This window comes from Argiope bruennichi, chromosome 8, assembly GCF_947563725.1.
Source record: "Argiope bruennichi chromosome 8, qqArgBrue1.1, whole genome shotgun sequence".
Classification (NCBI taxonomy): domain Eukaryota; kingdom Metazoa; phylum Arthropoda; class Arachnida; order Araneae; family Araneidae; genus Argiope; species Argiope bruennichi.
The window spans coordinates 34,981,062-35,004,739 of NC_079158.1; the positions used below are offsets into that span (position 1 = coordinate 34,981,062).

The 23,678-nt window shown below is 26.3% G+C and overlaps 1 protein-coding gene across 3 annotated transcripts; it reads right to left on the minus strand.

The window, feature by feature from the left end:
- Window positions 1–243: 243 nt before the first annotated feature.
- On the minus strand, window positions 244–22,949 carry LOC129981121 (embryonic polarity protein dorsal-like). 3 transcript variants are annotated; one of them, XM_056091804.1, is made up of 11 exons: window positions 22,797–22,949; window positions 12,841–12,955; window positions 11,895–12,115; window positions 11,384–11,538; window positions 9,738–9,829; window positions 9,519–9,650; window positions 9,319–9,417; window positions 7,501–7,731; window positions 6,699–6,800; window positions 6,519–6,596; window positions 244–5,094 (listed from the first exon to the last, which is right to left on the minus strand). In XM_056091804.1, the coding sequence occupies exons 2-11, from the start codon at window positions 12,884–12,886 to the stop codon at window positions 4,631–4,633; spliced, it is 1,620 nt and encodes a 539-aa protein (XP_055947779.1). In that variant the 5' UTR covers window positions 12,887–12,955; window positions 22,797–22,949; the 3' UTR covers window positions 244–4,630. The 3 variants fall into 3 exon arrangements, with proteins under 3 accessions (XP_055947779.1, XP_055947780.1, XP_055947778.1); XM_056091805.1 differs by lacking the exon at window positions 12,841–12,955; XM_056091803.1 differs by lacking the exons at window positions 12,841–12,955; window positions 22,797–22,949 and adding an exon at window positions 16,805–16,909.
- Between the last annotated feature and the right edge of the window lie 729 nt (window positions 22,950–23,678).

A 23,678-nucleotide genomic window follows, 5' to 3' on the forward strand; every position in this document is an offset into this window, starting at 1 on the left:
TTGTTAACTGTCTGTGGAGTTACATGCAGTTAAAGTAAAGTTTTGAACTCTTGTGGTTTAAGATATATTGTATATGACATTTTAGCCTCTTGCTGTCAAACGAAATAAGGGCGAAATTTAAAATTATGAAATGGTTGATTTGTGTTCTTGCGTCAAGGACAGATTCACAGTCTTAAACATAGAAGCAACATGTTACTTTAGAGAACACTAACATGCTTGACAAAACTCTAAAGATATTTCAAAGAAAAACACTAACAAGTTTTATTTAAGAAAACTGTTACAAAGTATTCATAGAAAAGTTTGAAATATTCTACAAGAAATCAATAAAGATGGAATGCACCATTTTTGTGGGAAATCTCACATCATTAGATAGAATCAATCAACAGTTAAGATCTATACCTTCTTTCATTTTCAGGAAATTCACTCAAGTGGGATTAGAGAGACTATTAAAGTGAATATTAAAATAAATCACATAAACAACAGAATATGATTCTCATTTTTAAAGTAATTGTAACATAAATAAAATGTGTATAAATCACATTCATATTTCAATATAGAATGCAATTTTAGCTCATAATTTTTTAAGTTCATTTTAGGTGAGGAAAAAAAAAAAAAAATTATTATAAGGGACTAACAAGGTATACAAATCCTTCTAGAGTGAAATCTGAATCCTTGAGGAAGTTGGGAGACTGAATTATAATACAAAAAGGTAAGAAATAATATATTTGGCAATGCAAAATATTCCTGAAAAATTTAATACTTTAATATCATTAATTTTAATTGTTAAAAATTTTAAATGCATACAAAATTAAATATAGTATTTTAAAATAATAGCACTTCTGAAATTGTTTGTAATTATAGCATACAAAAATATTACTTTCTCTAGATATTTAATAAAGCACTTAGCATCTGAATTCATAAGAATGTATTTAAAGTGGGCAAACATTATTCAAATTAGGAGCTATAAATAAATGTTTACTAGCATATCAGTCATGAAAATTAGCATTATAATTGCAAATATTCTTTTTCGATATACTAAGGAGCATATGCATTATTAAAAAATATACCCTATATGATAATACGGGGAACTAGCCATTCATATTACTTTTTTCTCCCAAATCTTCAATATATATATTTGATTGAAAAAAAATTAAAAAGTTAGTACACTCCATTTGATTGCTTTCCTTAAGACAAATATTTAAAACTACTTAAAACTATATGTAGTTATTTTAACAGTCATCACATTAGCATACTCTTGGAATTATTGGATGCTCCAAAACATACATTTCTTTAGTAATATTTATATGCTTTTCAAAAAACCAACACATGAATAGAATATTCTAATTATTCAACAACAATTCAAAAATCCTTCAGTGATAAAATTATTTTCTTTGCATTATCCTTCATATCACAAAACATTTCATTCTGATATCAATGTTTTTTTTTTAACATGATACATAAAAATATGAAGGTTGAGGTAAAATTTCAGGAGGAAACAATAAACTTCCCTGGAATTGGAAACTAAGACAGAGTGGAACAAATAGTATATTCATATCTAATTTGTAACGATTTTTATATATAAATTTATAATTTTTTTTAATGTTAGCATCAAATATTTTACCATCATACACAATATAAATATCTATAAATAATTTATAGCTAATCAGCAATAATTTTTAGGAAGCATAATTGAGTTGTTTGATTACAATTCAATAAATGCTTCAATATTCATAAAACTTTACACCGATAATTTTCATAGTTGTAGAAAGGCTATTCTATGCTTTATCACAATTCATAAATGAACCCAAACTGTTTTTAATAAATTCAATTTAGATTGCAATTTCCAACCACATAATATAAGAAATATTTTGCTCACAATTTTAAGCAATATTATGCTGAAATGTTCTGGAACTGCTTTTTAACAGAAATTATGTTTAAAATAAAAATTTAATTGGAATTACCATTATTTATTTCTAATCTAATTTATCCTAAAGCCTTGAGTTTACTTTTAAAGTAATTTTGCTTCTCAAAAATTCATTTTTTAAAATCACTTTTTTCTTTAATACACAAATATAAAATTCGACAATGTTGAAAGTAGTTTGAAAATAATTTGTTACTTGTCTGTTTAAAGCACACAGAATCCAAAACATTTCTTATTCTAAAAATAAAGTGATTATATCCAACTATCATAGTGCCCATCCCCTTTATCTCCAAAAATGTAACAAATCAAAACAAATAAAAATTTACATAAGAGAATCACTGACATTTCCATTTTAATAATAGTCTTTACAAAACAAGAAAAGTAATCTGGGCATTCCCCCCCTTCCATTGATGAAAATGCTGAAAATAAAAATCTACACAAAATTAGCATAAAATCTAGTGCATGACTTATTTATATTAGCATTACATTAAAACAATCATATAAGACATTTTTTTGTATCGATAAAAATTTTACATGAAAGAGTTTATTTTCTTTAGTCACAATTAAAGGCAACAAAATTCGCTTTTTAAGAAATCATAGGGCAAAAATTCTTAGGAAAATATAATTAGTCTTCATTTGATTTCAAAATTAACTTTTCCCAACCTTTAGTAAAATATTCTATATAAATTTTTCTGAATGTATGAAATGTTACTACAAGTATATAATGCTGTATTTTTAGGCCTATTAGGAAAGATATAAATGCATTTTTTGAGGAATTGACTATTTTATACTTAAAAAAAAAACCAATTTAATAATAGTGACACTTGATGAAACTGCACAGTAGAAAAATATTTAGTAATGCACTTTCAGTAGTACATTACTCTGTTTTAATGCAAATAGATGCAAGATTTTGGAAAGTTTCAACTAAATGAAATTTAATATGAGGTTCGTAAATAATGTTTTATAAACTGGGTGATAAAAGATGAGAATATTATGAATTTCAACAATAGCATATTGAAAACATAAAAAAAAAAAGAAATTAATTGTAATAATAATTAAGCTTATGGAAAACTTACTATAATTATACATTTGATGTCTGTACAAATGACTTGTTTCCACAAAAAACAAACCATTTAAAAAAATAATTGTAATAAATCACGAATGTTTTCTATCTCATAATCTATATTTCAGTCTCACCTTTAAGGGCAAATTATATCTTCATGCAACTACTTATGATTCATGAATAATTTTAGAAATGGTTAACCTCATTGAGTAGAAAAATAACAGAATTAGATAAAAATCTACATAAACAATAACAAAAAGAATGTTTCTCTCAAATAAAACATTATTCACAGGAGATACATGGTAAAAACAATTTTGTAAGTAATTATGTGCATCAATGCAATAAGCAACCAATCGTAACAAAAATAACATCTATCTTTGTACAATATATCTAAAACAATAAAAAAAAATGATCTTTCAGCAAAAACTTGAGCTATAAACAAAAGTGCTGTGGTCCATGGTTTCAACATGCATAAAAAAAAAGCTCTTCTTTTTTCATATCTTCATTAACACATTAAGGGCTACACAAATCACTAAGAAGCAACATATACTTTTTAAATGCATATTGCTTCAATACTGGAGATGTACATTTAATTTTGATTTGTCACTGATCTGTAATTAAACTTTCTTAACTGTAGTTAGATTATGGTTTTAACTATTTTCAATGACAAATCATACAGACAATATGGAAAAAGATATGTATTAATATCATGCCAAGTAATAGATATATTTAAACATAATTTAGTTAGTTTAATGTCCCATTTTGAAGATATATGTAGGCTATTTTGGGACGGACTTCCTTGGTCAAATGACACCAGATACATAATGACACTTTCTTCAAATTTGATACTACACCAACAAGTATTATATCTGAATCTCAACATCAGATTGAAAGTACATCAAGTTCACATACATGGCAGATCTTTAAAATTAGATTCTGAGCCTACGGGCCTGAACCCAAGACCTTACTACCATCCCAATATGGTCCCACAGAATTCAGTTTTAAATATCACTAATATATCTCTTTATGCATTAAACTTCACAGTCAAAAATGAAAATTATTTAATCTCATGGAGTCTAACAACTCTAAATTGCATAGATATAGGCATTATATAATTTTTTAGTCAGGAATTTATTTTGCATAAATTGATCAAATTGTTTTTTGAAAATTTATTTTAATGAGATGTTTTGCAACATGGGTCATGTCATTATGTAAATAACCATAATATATTTGTCAGTCTGAGTTTTCAGTGCAAAAGCCAGAAATTAAGAAATTTGCAGAGTTGAACCTGGCAAGAGCATTGATACATTATTTTAAATAGAAGTTATCTTGCCTCCTATTTTTTTTTGTAAAGTATTTTTATTTCTTTTAAATGGCTTTTGCATTATTCCTAATTTATTAATATGCCAACTTCATTCATTTTTACTACAGAATTTTCTGGTTATACACTTGCTCATAGCTTACTTTGAATTGCCAACTTGAATATAGATTATATCTCTTGATTTACAAAATTATATGTTCAGATAATGGGCAGATGAATAAAAATGCAATTTTCCTCTTTTATTTGAATGAAAATGTGACTAAAATATGCATAGCACTTAATGTGTCAACTGCCTATGATTCCAGTCTCATTTTTCTTGATTCCACTACTGATGACTTGCATCTTCAGAGGCATCTTGATAAGTGCTTGGAAGTGTAATGCTCGGTGTACTGTCGAATAAGCTTGCAGATAAGTTCTGGGTAAGATTTAAATTCAAATCGCTGTCTAGATCTAAGCTATCGAACCCTTCAATAATTGACTCTTCTACTGTAGCTGGAGCAACATTTGGGTGCGTTAAGGGTGCTTGTTGGGATGCTTCGGAATGCTGCATCATTTGTTGCATGACAGGTGAAGGGATGGCAGATGTGTGAGGGGGTGGCGTGGCAGACGATTGACTGTGGGCCCCTGGAGATGCTGCTAAATTTGGAGAATGGGCTGGAGTGAGATGAGGCGAAGTAGATGGGACACCAACAGGAACTGAAGGCATATTTGAAGTTCTTGAAAATTCTGATGTGGGGAATGAAGTGGATACTCTACCAAACGCACTTTCAACACAAGTTGCACCACCAGCTGTAATATAGAGCATAAGGTTATATAACTTATTAAACTCTATTTTGAATCTATTACTACACATAATTTTATTTTGATAAAATTTTGTCTTCAAAATAGAGTTTAATTTTAATTTGAAGCAATTTTTTTTTTATAATCACGACAATTTTGATAAAAAAAATTTTCTTTATAGAAACATGATTTAATAGTACTCACATCTAAAGATTTTTCTGTTTAATATATTAAGAAAAATTTAAAATCAACATTTTAAGAATGTCTTCAGCTCATATTAATAAACATGGCCAATTTGGAGACATTTCCTTTTGTAAATGATAAAGCCTGATGCATGTGACATATATGAAGTAAAAACTTTATATATTGAGAATAAAAAGTAAAGATATATAGATGCTAAACATAAAAAACCAGCAGAAGTGGTTTCTCTGACACTTCTCTAATAAAGGTCTTATCCTCCCCCCACATAAATTGTGAACTTTGATTAAGGCTGCAAATGCTCTGCTTGGCATTGGCAAACAATGGCTGCAAAATATAGTTCTTTGGTATAATTAACATTTTTAATGAATCTATTTCTGAATATGTATTATTGCATGTTTTTCCCCGCTTAATTAAAACCAAAATTTGATATGAAACTATAGTTGTAGTCACAAGATCACATACGGAAGTGTTTCTTTTTCTCTATATATAAGCATTCCTATATAAGTATTGCATTACAGTTTGTGTTTTCAATTAAAATTATTAAGTAATAAAATTAACATTATATGCCAGACTGTCCAGAATGAATTTTTTTAGAAATTAATTTTAGCCTCCAGCTACCTGTTATAATGCAAAAAAGTCAGAAAGTATCTTGCTAAATTCCTAATGATTTAAAACAATTTGGTATTGAATCTAGTTGATCTTTTCTTGAGATTTTTTTTTTTTTTTGCATTATTTTGGAAATTTTCCCCACATCTTCAACAAAAAATTTCCTGATGTAAAAACAAGCTGCTGCAATATAAGAAGAATAAGAATTCTATTAAAATATAAGAATTTGATTAAAAAAAATTATTTAAGGATTGCTGAAATTGCACTACATTTTATATATTGGCAGAATACTATCTTTCATTACAAAATTAATTTGAAATGGCCTCACTTAATACATAAATATTTTTTAAAACCTGTATTTTTTCTATGAATATATTCTTTTGAATATACACATTTTATAAATGTTAACTGGTTTCCCACAGAATACTTATTTACAGTTTAAAGGAAAAAATTTACATGGAGGGGTATTAACAGCATTTTATTTGTTATTTTGGAGGCAAAGAAACGCTTACAATTTTTTTTTTCTTTTTTTACCTTTTATTATATGAAAAAGAAGTAAAATTTATGAATATATAGACATTGATAAAACTATTATTACAAATGAATAAATACAAATAATTGCATACCAACAGCAGGCTCAGGTTTTACTCTCTGTTGTGCCTGCTGCCTAGATATCCTTGGTACACCAATAGCCATTTGATGTTCTAAAAAATAATTTTATATAAAAAAAAATGAAATAAGCTTAACATACAAATGAAACTACAATAGTATTTTTAACAACAGATAATAAAAATAAATATAATTACCTTGAGCATTTGAAGCACCAGAAAGAATATTGCCTTGAAAGTATCTTTCAAGATCAATCCTATCTTCAACTTTTAATTTTTTACGTGCAAGACCTTCAGGATCTGTTAAAAAAAAAAAAAAAAAAAAAAGCAGAATAAAGTAACAAATATTATTTAGCTCAGAAGGCTATTTCCAAATCATTATTTAAATAGCTCATGAATATTAGTTTTGCATTGATGTAGACATACACCCTTCCCCAAAGAAGAATCCTGCAGACAACTGTATATTCAACAGCAAAACAAGTTGATGTATGATCATGATGATAAATAAAGTAAAATTTACGAAAGCTCATTGATTTGAGAAGTTTAACAGCTTTTTAAATAGGAAAATATTAGGAGAATTTAAGATATTTTCTTAAAGATAATCGAGTGACGTCCAAGCAAAAAATGTCTATTTTACCATATTATATATATATGAATATGAATGAAAAGTGTAAAATGGATGAGATTAATTCTATTGAAGAAAAAACTAAAATAAATTAAATCATAATTGTGATCTGAATTTTAAAAAGCAATAAATGTGAAAAAAGACTTCATTTAAAAGTAATAACATTAAATCCACTAGAGGCTTTTAAAAGTTTGAAATACCAGTTATCAAATATTTATATTCTTTATTTATAATTAAATATACAGTTGTTTCCTTAATTCCTGTGCTATGCCAACAGCATGCAAATCTATCTACTAACTATATAGATAGCTCTTGCAATTATGATGAGAGTGAATTATAAAATTAGTTTAATATAAATAAGTATAAAAATAATACCTCTTTCCATAGGCAAATACTGAAAAGGCCGAGGATCACCCCTCTTATTTTCACTAGGCTTTCGAAGCTCAACAAAGACAGGAACAGGTTGCTGAATATTTTCATTTGGATATCGAGGAGTACGGAATGATATTGCAACCTGTTTATGAACATCACTAGGCTGGAATTCTGCTTGACTTTCCCATACAATTCTTGATCCTTGTTCTTCATAGAACCAGATCTGTATATCTTCTAATGAGTAGAGAAAAAAAAATCCTAATAAATTCAAAGCCAAATACTGATATTACAAAACTAATATCGTGTAAATATTACAAAACTAAATTTCTTAATTGTTCTACAATTTAAGAAAATGAATGCTTTTAAACAAAAATGCAACAAAATTAATATTTATTTCTTGGGAAATTTTGAATGCAAAGGAAGCAATTTCAGCAACAGTCTGAAAATGAAAATTTGAGGATGAAGTATATTTATCAATTTTTTTTGTTAAAATATATACAATCAACAATATTAATGTGTTTAATAAATTTAATGCACTAATTACAACAGAATTCTCCAAGATTCAATTTTGCTAAAGTAAATTGTCATTTGGGCTATTTGAATAATCATTTGCCTATAATAATCATGATAAAAAGGCACAATTTGTTTCATACAAAATACTGGCTTAGTAAACAATAACTATGAAAACAAAAAGACATATGGAATTATTTTTTAAAGCAGCTTAATATTTATAATTATGCATTAATTTACATATAATCAAAGAAAATGGATAAAAATGATACTAAAAATAAAACACTATCTAATAATGATTTTATATGTGTATTGAAATATTATTTTTCTAAAACTGAGAAAAATTATAACTACATGACAGACAGCATACTAAATTACTGAAAAATAAATAAATAAATAAAACTTTCATTAAAAAAAAAAAAAAAAAAAAAAAAAAATAAAGAGTTTTAAAAAATGTGAAAAGTTAAAACGTAAAAAATTATTTGCTGTTTGGAGAAAATTACCAGGAAATACTAAATTAAGCTGGAATTGCAAAAACTTTTAAAACTTAAATATAACTTAGATGCATAATATATATTTTCACACATTATTCTTCATGCAACAAAATTCATAAGAATTTTATTGCAAATATGATTAGTCAATGATAGATTGTTATTAAGAATTTCTGAAAATGGAACAGAATAACCTTTAAAAATATTAATAATTAATGGAATACTCTTAAAATAAAGTTTGAGAATAGAACTTTATTTTAAGCCATTTATTAAAACCATTATTATCCATTAATTAAAAATGGATAAAAATGATATTATATATTATTATTTAAAAATATATTATTTTGTATACAAATTTGATTTTAAAGCACTGCAATGTTATTTTTGATTTTTTTACAAACCTCTAAAAATTATTATTATTTGTTTTTAATTTCATTCCCAGGAAAATTTTCTGTATACATCATTTCATTCCTTTTGAATATGATAGATCAATTAAAAAAAAGTTTCATGATTAATCTATTACAGAATTGCTTTTATTTTAAAAGAATATCACTTTTTAAAGTTAAAACTGATTTTAATATTCAGAAATTTTAAAGAGACAAAATACTGCGACATGAGATTATATAAGAATACATTTATAGTAAACTTACAGCAAAATTATTAATTCAACAAATTTATAAAGATATATAGTACTCAAAAACTACCACATATCATTAAGGAAAAAAAAAACATTATTATTTAGTTAGGATAAACTAAACAACTAAAGCATATTTAGCTAATTAAAAACTGAAGAGAAACAAATGTTTATTGTTTTATGTACCTTTTGCAACACGATCACACAACAATATAACTTCTGTTCCTCCTGTTACAGGGGCGGAATAATGACTCAACTTCATTATTGTTAAATCAGACATAGCTTCTACATAAAAGTAAGAAACATATATATATATATACAATACTGTAAAACAGAATTTTTTAAAAGTATATATTTATATAAAATACAAAGCAAACGAATCTTACTTTTATCATAAATGGGTTCTGAAACTACAGGAGACAGTGGCAAAGAGAATGCATTATCAGGACCTCTAATAAAAACTTGAAAGCATAATCTTAGGACATTCAGATCAATATTACCAGGATGACTGAAACCCGCTGTAAGAAAGAAAGGGAAAATAAATATAGCAGGATGGGAGAAGTTGCTGAGAACATACATAAATCAATAACTTTTTAAACACTTACTTCCAAAAGGGTCCAATTTATGAGCTTCACGCACTTTAAGAGACTTTTCTATATCTCTTTTCTTTACACACTGAATACCCAAGCTTGTAAAACTAGAGTGAATATTTATATAAATTACCAAACAACATTCTAATTATAGATAAAAAATCTAAAAATATTCTGTAACTAGCTTTATTGTAATACTATAAAAGTAACACCCCCCCCTCCCAAACTTCTCGACTTTGAGATATTCATTTAGAACATTGCATAAATTTAGAATTCTATCAAAATATTTAATATTTGTAGATACAATAGTTTTTATTCACATAAGTTTATTACATAATTAGAATGGCATATATATTAAGAGACACTTCTTTTAGTATTGCTGTTTAGATATCATTTACTGCATGTCTTTAATATCTGATACTTCTGATGAATACACAGATTTTCTTTACAATGACAAACAAAATAAACACTAAAATAAGTTAAATATAAAACAATACATAATTGATTTTTTTTTCAATCACAAATTGGTGCAATTTAGTCTTATACCCACAAATCAATATATAAAACTGAATGTATGTTCATTGGAACCTCATACAGTTCCATACCCCTTGACATATTCATTCAAATGAAATGACAATACCCCTTAACAATTAATAAAATTTGGCATACATTATTCTTATTACCTAGAAAGATTAACTATGCAATTAAAAATTTACTATCTACTCCTTAAAGGAAGCTGCGATTGGGGAGGAATAATTCTGTTTTTCTAAGATAATTTTGGCATCTATCATTGCATAAAAAATATTTTTAAACTTAAAATGTAAAAAAAACCCACTTTAAGACATAAAATTTATTTCTGAATAATTTTTTTATCTAATTTTTCAGTTTTTCATTATTAATTTGAACAAAATTAATAACAATTCCTTTCCTTCTTAAAACAATACACTTTTTATTTTACTGTTTGATTATATTTATTATTTACATGCACTGGTCAATGTTAAAACTATTTCCTTGGGATACTTTTGTTTTTATTTCTTAATAAGTATCTTTTAATATTCGAGTGCAATAATTTACCTTTAAATATTGTCTTCTTAAATTATTGCATTGATTTAAATTTTAGTTTTATATTTTAGCATGTTCAAATTTCTATCGCCTCAACTGACAAATATGTTGCTTGAGCTCAATGAATATTTTATTTCACATGATAAGTTTGTCACTTTTTATTGAATTAAATATACATTTTATCCCATTGGCTTCAAAGTTATCTTAAATAAATATAATATAACTACAAAATGTATGAACTTTTGTTTACCAAAAATAATAAAAGTTTAATAACATGCCATAAAAATTATTCTATTTTAAACAGTATTGAAATTAAAAAGGATGGTAAAGAAGACATTTAATATTTCAAATATGATTTATTTTCCTCTGTTCTATTTGCAGTGATGCTCACACACTATGCATTCTATATAGAGAAAATGTATGCATTATAAATAAATTTTCTTTTATCATGAGGTTAATTCTTTATATCTGTTTTATATAGATTTATAAATATATATGTATGGTTAAAAATCATGATACAAGTCACTGAGAAGATTCATATCGCCATACAATGGAAAAATAACCTTACCCAATTCAGTTAATATTTTAATGCAACATACCTACAAGTCATATCAGCATTATTTACTAACAGTGTGCAAACACCTCTTTTGCATCCTTCTCTTCCAACAAGATTATGTGGATGTGGTCTGTAAGGAGGACCATCTTTTGTAACACAAGATACCACTACAGCATAAGGACCTTGATGATTCATCACCTATAAAAATAAAAACTCCTAATTATATCTTATTTTAACTTCATGAGAAATAAATAATAAGTTTTAAATAAGCTGTTAGAAGTGAAATATCACAAAATAAAGTCAATTTTCAATTAATTTTACTACAAGTATGAACAAGAATTAAATACACAATAATCAATATCAGTAAAAATGTAACTGTACAGAGCTTCCCAATAGATTATTACTTAAGATTTTATCATGTGTAATGAAATTATTGATGATATTTACCAGATTTAAATTAAAATATATATATAAGAACCCAGATCTCATTAAGAACAAAGTTTAATTATTAGAAAATGCAACCCCTCCCTCCGACGAAAAACTGAAAAGCATACCTGAATTGTTGGGTAGGTCCTGTTTTCTGCTGTATTATTAATTCCCACAATGCTTCCAGCAGACCTTCCTTCAATTTCACATTCATAACGAAAACGAAGACTTCGAGGGGCAGGCTGTTCAATTATTCTAACATAAGGTTTATTTGTGTACTGAAGTCCAGGATTGCTGGGCATGGTGGGTTGAGTCATTTGATCCATTAACTGCGATTGGATCACTTCATCTAAAATACAGCATGTTTATATGAATATTTTGCAGTATATTTACAGAACATATGTTCTAGATTTTTTTTCACTCATAAATACATGGAAAACAGTAGAAGGAAAGTCTAGACATCAGAAATTTTGAGAATGATAATTAATGACTAGATTTATTGATGCTTTATAATCAGTGTATTATTATTATTCTTTAAAAAGAAGATGGTAAAAAATAAAAGTACTTGTATATTAACCCCATGCCAAGGATTCATTGCAATTTCTTATTGAGTAAATATTATACACTAACAGGCTCTTTTATAACTAATGTTCACAAATTTCAAATGATTAGTACTAAATTTTATCAATAGCATGCTATTAATATTCAAGTATCAAAATAATTATTGGGTAAAATGGCAATAAAATGCCTTTAAAAATAATTTACATATCACAATATTCACCTAAATTTAAAACAGTTTTTTTCTCACAAACCAATGAATAGATAGATGGCATATTAAAATTTCTTTTTCCCAGTTAAGTAATTTTATGAACTTTTCTTCATTCTAACTAATATAGTATAATTTTTAGAAACTGGGACAGAAAGCTAATATTTTAATTTACAATATCTAAAAATAAGGAAGGAAAACAAATTAATCAACTCTACTCTAATAAGTTTACAATACACTTCCTTAAAAAATTTATCAACAGAAGGGTAAAGTTCAGCAACACAGAAAAAAGAGGATATAGAACTCACCTACATCAGAGATGGTTAGTGAGTCAGTAAGGAAGGAATACAGCATTTTAGAGATTCAGATAGATAAGGAAGAGGATGAGAAATTCAAGTCAGAAACTTCACAGCCTAATAATTGCTATAAGTAGAATATGATACTGATTAAAATCATCATAAGTTTTTTTTTAGTAAGTGACAAACTAAAAAAAGTGATGTAAGTAAAATTAAAAAAAAAAAATTTGTTATTAATTTTGAAGTGTAAATATAAAGAAAATTAAGTGACTGCCAATTTATATGTAGATATAATGCATCAAAATTAAAATTTTACCCTCCAAATGTCAAAAATGGATTTTTTTTTTTTTTTTTTTTTACAATCATATTTAGCAATAAAGTAGCTAACTTTTTAAAGCATTTTTTTTAAAAAAAGTGTAATTTAAAAAAAATCCAAATTCTAAAGATTTAATTACTTTACCCAAAGCATGGTTCACTCACGTTAGTAAAAAAAAAAAAAAAAAAAATCAAAATAAGTGGCTATTTGGAGGGCTAAAGACCATCAAAGTTTAATTATAAAAATATTTTTCATATTTAATTCATTTATTTAAATATATAAAAATTAGAAGACTTAATAAATAATAGGAATTGTTACATAGATGAGTTCATAAGTATGCTGCATTTTTTTTATCAAATAAAACAGATATTTTTACTGTTGTTTTTTAAAATAACATTTTTGAAGAAAGAATAATACAAGAGGAATTTAGTATAAAAGCAAAAAACTAAATATTGGCCCATAAACATAATTAAAAGTTTTATTAATGACACTAAAAGGAACCTTACTTTCGTCATTTAAATAGATAACATATTTTTGCCCTAGGTACAACATAGATGGGGAGAAAAAAATAATAATAAAAAAGGACATTTTTTTTTTACATTTCGAATGTTGAATATTCGAATATTTAAGATCCATAGTTACTTTTTTCAATATGAAATAAAACTAATACCATAACAGAAAAAATCGCATTATTCGTAACTTATACTTTTTTTTTATAAATTCATTATTATAAAATTTTATTTTAAGAATAAATCGAACGTTTTACAGCTACAAATTATGACAATGCTGTCTGCCCACTTAACACATAATCACAAAATGTAGTTCACTCCTAACTTCACGCTTAAACATCACTCCAAAACTAATAGATTTTTCCCCCCACCGGTCGGTCATACTTAATCACACACTGAGATGATTCAGTTGAGATTACAAAAGCCAGGAGACAATATCCCCCCGATGGGTCGCCAAGGATTTGGCGCCAAACGTATGGGCTACTCCACCTCCAGATCAATGAAAACATATCTGGTGATTCAGTGCGGATAGCGTGTCTATTTCTAACAGAAATACGGCGCCTTACAAGCGATTTAATGGTATACGGATAGAAAAGGGCTAAAAAAAGTCAGAGGGAATCATAAATGACTTGAAAAACAAAGCGAATATTCACCCTAAATTCTCAGATTATGGTTTCGCTACAAAAAAGAATTTAACTTTCTTTTGAAAGTATTTGATTATTTATTTATTTAAAAGTGGTAATACAAATAACGATAAAAAATATTTTGCAGTAAATATTACATTGTGCGATACCAATAAAGTTATTATCTATGGTCATTTTAATATGCAATATTTCATTGTTCTTTCTTAAGAATGGAAAGGAATTCGAAAATATATTTAGATGATAAGGAATTTGCCTTTGCCTTCCAGCTTTGCGAAACTTAATTAAAAATAAAAATGAATACTTGTTTGTTATAAAATTAAAGTTGATTTATTCAAAATAATTTTCCCACAAAAACTACATTTGCATGTCTCTCAGGCAACAAAGGAATTCCAAAAGAAACGAAGAAAGAAAAAAAAAGATGCTTAGATGCAACTCAGTTATCACACCAATTTTTGACATCTAAATGGGAATTGAACCTCTCTTCAAAAAAGCCACTCTGTAAGGAAAGAAATAAATAGTAACCCAAAGGAATAGCATTCAATGAATAAGGCAATGAAGTAATGATTCTAAAACTATTTCCACTGGTGTGGCAAGGGGGCAAAAAATATTCGAAATGAAAAATAACTTTGTCATGTATTTCGACATATTCAGGAGGTTCTTTCTTCAATGTTTTGTTCTAACTGATCAACTTTTGCTTGTATCGTTCATCACTGATGGTTTAATTGTGTTGTAAAACAAAATTTTGTATTTTTCATGTGTATTGAAATTATCATTTCTAAATACCCAAAGTCATTCTTTGTAGATTATAATCGATGGGGGGGGGGCATTTTCACCATAAATGCCCGATAACAATCGATATATCTCAACAGCAATTTCCTTTGGAATGAAATAATATAACTTCTTGAAAATACTGTTTAGCACAAACTCAACGTGTTTTCTAAGCTGAAATAAATAAATGTCAACTACAGGTCATACACTAATTTTTAAAGACTTTTGTTAAAGCTTTCAAATACAAAATCCCTGATTTTTTTTACAGGCAAGCAGTGCGATTAACAACATTAAAAACGGACTAATTTTATATCTATACACACCATAGATTAATTATTTTTCTTTTCTCTGCACGAAATTCATCTTTACACGATACGATCGCCAATTCTGAGTTTCCCTTCTGCCCAAAAAGGAAAAAGCGTCTTTAATTTAAGTAAAATACAACAGATTAAAATTAATCGATAAAATATTAGGAAAAATTTTGAATAAAAAAACAAGGGAAAACCATCCTAACGTTTTATTTTAGATAAAAAAAATTAATTAAGATTAATCGAGAAATATATAGGAAAAAGTTTAGATAGGATCAGTCACTTATCCTATTGTCGTCCATGATTTTTATAAAATATGTTTAAAAATGAATTTAAGAAATAAAGAAACCCACAGAATTTTAATAATGGGCGTACTTTTGCAATTCTAAACTATGGATAGCTCATCAATAATCTTCAAAAATTTCTAACTTGCTGGGAAAAAGAAAAATCCGAGAATCGCCCCTAACCTAATTCCGTTCAATTTCGAACAGGTTTTATGTCAAAGCCATCATGGCTACAGTCCTTTGATAATCTTGCCCTGGTATTTAGGACAGAATTATTAAATACGCAACTAAGGCCCACAACAAGGGCCTTAATATTGTGCGAGTATTTTGAGATTATTTTATTTACTAAAACCGTGTAGTTTAACTTATTCAAATCAAAATTCGAGAATAGTTTAAATCTCGAAATATTATTCTTAGGACTTTTTTTTCTTCATGTTTTTAAATTTCTTTCAGATCATATGGCTGACAGTTGGTGATTTGTTGACAAATTAAAGTGCATGACAAACTTTTCCTTACATCATAATATATATAAATATAATCTCAATTTATGTAAGTTCTAAAAATAATTATTCTTTAAACACTCAAACTCCAATTTCATTAATTTCTTCAACGGGCTTTTATTTTGACACCATTATTTTTTTAACAAACACCGACGAAAACGCTGCATCAGCCGATTCTTTTCTGAAACTAGCATTTAAGGCCAATAAGAAAAAGATATTTATATATATATTTTAACATTTAAAATACATGTTTATTTTATCTAGGTATTGAAATTATGAATATAATGTTATGTTGGATAGTTCGCTGTTTTTTTATTACTTTATATCGTACTTTTTGATCAAACAATTAACAATATAGTCAAAAACATGATTACAATAAAAAATGCTAAAAAATAAATGTGTCTCCTTAATTTTATTAATTGGAAATATCATCATATTTTCGACGGCATGGATAAAACAAAGACAAACTGCAGAATTTTTCATCTTATTTATTTAAAAAAAAAAAAAAAAGCTATACCGGGAAGATTTTTACAAGTTTCCTAATTTAGAGAAACAACAATAAAAACATTCTTTCAATTTTTCTTTTGGAAACATAATAAAATATCGAACCAATCTTTATCATTATTAATATTGCCGATAATACTTACTCTGCCTGTATACTGTGGAATCTAGTCTGACGATTCTACAATAATCCATTAACTAATCACACTTTCATTTTTCAAGATCACAGCCTTCAGCGTATTCAATCCACGATTTCACAACTTAACATTTTATTTTTTATATACCCAGACAGAATTGATATAAATCAATAAATTTTTTTAATAAAATTCATGAACGTTCTAAAAGCGCGAATTATAAACATGTCACGTGCTCAGAATTTTCCTAAACGAAATGTATTTGCATAGAAGTAGGGTAACTTTCTTTTCTTTCCGGATTGGTACGTCACAACTGCGGAAGGCATCGCCAGACGGCATGAGATTTCCCGCAAAATGTGATGACAACACAAAAGAAAAGTTAAATGCTGTGATTTGTTATAACTTCTTTCTATACAAAACTTTAAAAACCATACTTTTTAATTCTAATCTACTGTTCATTCATTGCTATTTCCTAGCTAAAAATCAAATCATTAATATTCTAATGAACTTTTGAAAAATTATTTTAATTTGAAGGCATAACTGAACATAATTTTTGGCGTTTCTTTCTTCCTGAAGTTTTCTTTTTTTTGAACGAATTCAGTTGTAAAGTTATTAATTTAAAAATGATTTTTAAAAAGTGTCACATATTAAGAAGAAATAAAAATTTCTTATTAAATAATGACAAAAAAAAAATCCATCCTACGAAATTTTTTTTTAATTAAAAAAAATATTGCACTTGACACTGAAAATGACTGGTTCATACTTTGAAAATATTTAATAAATTTTTCTTGCGATTTAATAAAAACAAATACTTTTAAAAGTGCTCATACTTTCATTTTTGATTATACTCAAGAAAGATTCCAATAAGTCTGTTCAGTTTCGATTAAAATATATCTATAACAATTTATATTAGGAACTTTTTAAAGCCTTATAAACATCAGCAATGCTACAATATGAATTTTTCGACAAGATTTTGAACGGAAATCATTAATAATTAAAACTGCCAAAATTAAGAAAATTCATACAGCTTCTTTTTATCAACAACTTTTATGCTTTTTATAAAAATCATATAATAATCATAATCTAGAATGAAAGAAATTAAAAAAAAATTATCATGCCAGAAAATAATGATTTATTTTAACAGGATATATGAAAAATGATTGAAAAAGAAGTGAAACATTAATTGGAAATACATCATAACCTATATAGTTTTCGTAATTTATAATAATAATATTTACGTAGGTTATTCTTTTTGTATCTTCAAAAAGGCACTATGTAATCAAAAGAAAGTATGGTATCAAAAATTACTCAAAGTTAATTTCAGGTACTGAATTTTGGCTAAATAAAATAGAATAAAATTATTTAAATATTCTTGAAATTACTTAACTTAGAAAGCAATTAATTCAAATTTCTCAATTAAATTATATTAAGATTACTTCACACTTACATTAATAATCTCATATTCAAATATAATCTAAATCTATCATTGGCTAATTCCAATATCAGATGAATTGCCTTTAAGATTTAGATATTTTATGATAATGGGAAGGGGGGGGGGAATCATTAGTAAATGAGTAAATGAATTCAATGAAAAATAAAAACAACAACAACATTGGCTTTCTAGAGGTGAATTCATAAAAAAAAAAAAAAATACTCTCCTTAAAAATATGTTTCTGATGAATGGTTAAAATTGACACAGAGTTAAAAATTCGTAATGTTGTACTTACATTTTGCATTAAAACATTTGCATACAAACTAATATATTGTAAAAAGATAATGAGAAATTCATCAAAGTAACAAATTATGAATATATTTACAGTTAGAATTTAATAATTCTACAATCAGATTTTTCCCTTAAATTTTTAGCAATGTAAAAATAATGCAAGACTAATTATTTTATAAGAAGTATGAAATTCTGATTCTGTTTAAACTAAATAGATTTATTTACACCAAAATGTTAAGTAATCACTAAGCCATTCTATATTTGCATGATAAATCACCACTGAAAAAAAAAAAAAAAAAAAAAAAAAAAATCGGCATTCTCATCTTTCAATGAAATTTTCTATTTCTGTTTTTTTATTAAAATAAGAGTTCTTCTGGAAGAATTATACTTTCTTTTTTATAAAATAAAATAATTACATTCTTTTTTACATGTAATGACAGATTTTGACAGAATGAAACAACAGCTATACAATTGTTTGGTAGCCATTCCTTCTATTCTTTGTCTTAAATTCAATGACCAGAATTTTATATGTTTAATACTGTCACAAACTTTGACTTAGATAGTGTGATGTGCATCAAACAGATTTCATTTCTTCCCTCAAAGTTTTGAGAAAAGTACCTCATGTATCAGTGTGATAAAATAAAATCTTTTACACGATAATAAGTAAAATTTATGAATAGGAAATTTAAAGTAAATACACTCTCCCCCAATTTTTATTATAAACAATTTCAGGAAAGCATACAACTTTAATATTGAAACACATAAATAATTTAATTGCTTTATGTACGGTAATTTTTCTATGCACCTTCATAAATTAAGCATACACTAGATCAATTTTTAATTAAATTTAATTACACATGATTTATTAATGTTTGTCTAAATTTTATCTGCTTTCCTGAATAAAAAATATTTTGTCTGTATTTCCTTTAGATATATATCTAATGGAATCTATAAATATATTCCATTAGATATATAGATATTGTTTGAAAACAGATTCTAAAACCCTCTGCGCTTTTGCAAATGCATTAGGATGGGTTTAATTCGTCAAAATCGGGGTGAGAGGAAAGATGAAAGGAGGAGATGTTTACATTAAAGAATAAAATAAAATCGGATTATTCGCAGTTTGAGTTAAAATAATACTGCCAGAAACGAGAGGATACTCCCATACACGTGGAAAAAAATTAAAAAAAAAAAAGTATCCAATATGACAAAAATCAAGGTCAAAGAATGACAAAGAATTCAAGAAATGTACTCATCCTTTCGCGTCTCTCCCCTTAATGACATAGAATCATTAAAAAGTGGTTGTCTCAGAATACTGAAACAAACAGTACAACACATGTGTTCTTGTCTTTCCTATTTCAATAAATGTAACATTATCAAATTACAGCTAAGGAAAGGAAATTAACTGAAAACTAAAACTGTCACATAATCCAAATTCTAGAACATTATACTAGAACTTAACAATTTCGAAAATCCATCATGATGTGAAATCTCCGATTAAGTAGTGGTCATTAAAAGAATGCAATAAAGATCCTAAACTCAAATTAATAAATATAAAAATAGAATTAATCCTGGTAGATAAAGAGATTTAAAAAGATTATATATATAACTATATATCAACATTAAAAAATAAATAATGGTTTAATCAATGAATGAGTAAATAGTATCTAATGAAAATAGTGTGCCTAAATGTAAAGTGGCATGATTAGCATAGCTTAGAATTTTATAAGAAATATCGAGTTACTATGTTCAAACTGAGACAACTGTTACGAGTCAGATATATTCACAATGCTGACTGAATCAGTCAATAAATCCAATATATCTGACAGTTAATAAAATTCAGTATTTGTTTACAGTTAATAAATTTTAGTATTTGCTATAGGGCAATGAAATTTGATGAATATAATTTTTTGGGGGTCACTTTGCATACAGCATTATAATAATGGACTGAAATAACTTTAAGTAAAATTATCTTAAACTTTTAAAATCACAAAAAATGAAGGAAGTGGAAGGGGGGGATTGCAATAGAAAGTGGAAAAAATGTTGGTTTTGAAGGACAAGGATTTTAAAACAGCATTTAAATTACTATGCACTTTTAATTTTATAAAAATGACATAAAATGAGAAATAATGTAGTTTTACTTTATCATTTATGTATAAATTATTACACACTAATATATATATATATATATAATTAATAATAGAAATTAAATTAATATAAATAATAATATGATAAAATAAAAAAAAGGTACAAATAAGAGTGTAATGAATTATACATTTGAAATAAAAATGAAGCAGAATTTTTTTCGGTATAAAAATAATAAGCTTTTAACTCAAATTTTTTTTAAAAAAAGATGCTGCTGCTTTCAACAGAGATCTACAATGAAAAGCAAATAAAATATAAAAAGTCCTGTACAATTATCAGGCTAACTGATTTATTGTTTGGGTCTTTTAAGTTCTCTAAATTTTTTAAAAACTAATTTTATTTCTTAAGTAACTGTCACATCATACAAATTAATTCCAAAATTTACAATTCACTGTATCAATGAGATATACAAATAATATTTTTATTCCATGTTATTTTAATGGTAAGCATTATTTTGGTAACAATTAAATGTAGTTTTAAAAATTATCTTTAAATATATTGCCTTTTGTTTTCCAAGCCCTAAAAATTCCTCAAAAGTTAAATCCCACAAAAAATTTTAATGGGAAAAAATACAGCTGAAAACACAGAAATGCAGTTAAAAAAAATATTCTCAAAAGTTATAGGGGTGAACCAGAGTTTAACCCCTTTCTTCACCAAATTGCGATAACGCACCAAAGCTGGCAATCTTTATTATACACAATGATTGGACATTTGGTCCCTTGCTTTTGAACATTTTGCAAGACCGTTGTTGGCGATTTTTAAAAATTGCGCAAAGCAGGGGGTTAAACTCCGGTTGCACCAGTTATAGTTGTACATTAAATAAAGTTAACAAGATAAATTTAATGTTAATTTTTAAAATTAAATTTTACATTTTTCCAATTAATATAAACAGACTTTTATAATAGATAAATAATTTCATTTTTATGATAATGAAATACATGAATCTTTTATTTTTATTATCAATTGAAGCACAAGAACAGCTTTTACTATCTTTGAAACTCTTTTCTAATTAAACTTCAAAACAAATACAAATATTAGAATAAACCAATTATAGGAAATATTGTCTCATTCTTAGAGAAATTAAAATTATATGATTCATTTTCAGTGAAATTACACACAATTTAAATACAACGATAATTAATTTTCCAAGACTAACTGGCAATATATATCTATTATAAAATGAAACTTTCCCAAAATTATATTAAAAGTTTAAATAAAATGTATTTAAAGATTATGAATGCTTCCAATTTAAATAATTCCATTTACCTTTGAAAATAAAACAGATATTTAGAGCTAAGGGATTTTTACACTTTGCACCAGTAAAATTACCTAAGTATTGAAAAGCACAGGACAAGATAAACAAGAAGAAGGGAAAAAAAAAAAAAAAAAGCAATGTTTGTTGACACCTGGTTTTTAAAAGAACAAAACTTTTTAATAAAGTTTAAATATTAAAAACTCTTTACTTAAATAAATTAACATCAGTAAAGGTCTTCATTGAAACAATCAATAAGATTTGCCAAACACTGTTATATTATTAATTTCAAAAGTTTAGAAAATAAATAAGTGCTCACTTTATATTATTGCATTTCAATACAACATATTCAAGGAAAAATGACATTAAAAAAAAAGAACAGCAGACAATAATGGTAACTATTACTCTGAATTTCTCACTAAAAACAGTTTATTACTCCAACCAATCAAAAATTCGTAAAATCTTAGATAAATATAAAAAATTCAGCAAGTTTTAGCTGACTGAAATTATTTTGGTTTCACAATAGCAATTTCGAAAGTACTTTTAACAAAATGCATAATTAATAACATTTGAAAGTTTTTTTAAATGTCAAACGATTACATTAATTAAACTAGCTCTTTTCATTTTTTTTATTGGATTGGCCATCACAATGGTCATTCAAATTAAAAATATTTCATGAGATTTAATAATATTTTAAAAATTTTATCATAGCAAAGAATATATACACTAATACACAGAGAAGTTTGATTTGGTTAATAATATTTTGTATTAAATTTGGACATACATTTTTAAAAGCGACCATAAGATTTTTTAAACTGATAAACAGTAGCATCATACGTCAAAATTTATGCATAAATTGAACAAATATATATCATATAACTTACGCGTACTAAAAAGTTCACTCAATCTACATTTCGCTGGAGAGCGTAAAATCCACAACCCATTCACAAAATTATGAACACAAAATAAATAAAGCGATCTCAGTTTTACTCCATATGAGTCATGATTACAATTTTAGAAGTTCAGATTCCCCGAAATTTCGTGCGACCAGCGCGGAGCCAAAGTTTCAATTGGTCGGAGAAACTGTTACGTCACAAATTGGGTTTTTCTGCAAAAAAGTTTTAGCCCCATTAAACTTTTGATACGTAATAGATTTTTTAACTATCGACAGAAAATTATTGGCATATTCAATCATTAAAACAATAAAATTAACCTAAATCTGCATTATATTTCGGATTTTTTAAAAATTCCAGCTTTAGGTAATGCCGGTAGCGAGGGAAATTCCGATTTCAAGTTAGCTAAAGGAAGTCCTTGAAAATATATGTTGTGGGTACAGAATATCAAATAGAAAGTATAATTATTTTCATGCTTCTAAAAGATCAAATTAAAACAAAAGCTTTAGGAAACACCACAGCTTTAAAAAGTGGTCCGTTACAGAAGTTGTTTTTTTTGTGGAATAACCACAAACTTCCATCTACAGAAAGCTCTAGTATGACTAATATTGGATAAAAATCTAATTAATGATACATTCCTATTAAAATAAGTTTCGGTAAACGACTCAAAATTTGTGGTTAGGTTTCAGTATTGAATATCTTACAGCAGTTTGTCATTATATTTGGCCAAATGAGTTATGAAGACTCTTAAAGAATTATTTCATTGTAATATCCCTAAGATGCTATGAAGATTAAAAAGTTTTTTCAGAGGAAGGGGGGTTGTTTATTGAAACTATTTAAAATCGAACACTTGCTTGTTGCAGCAAGATAAAA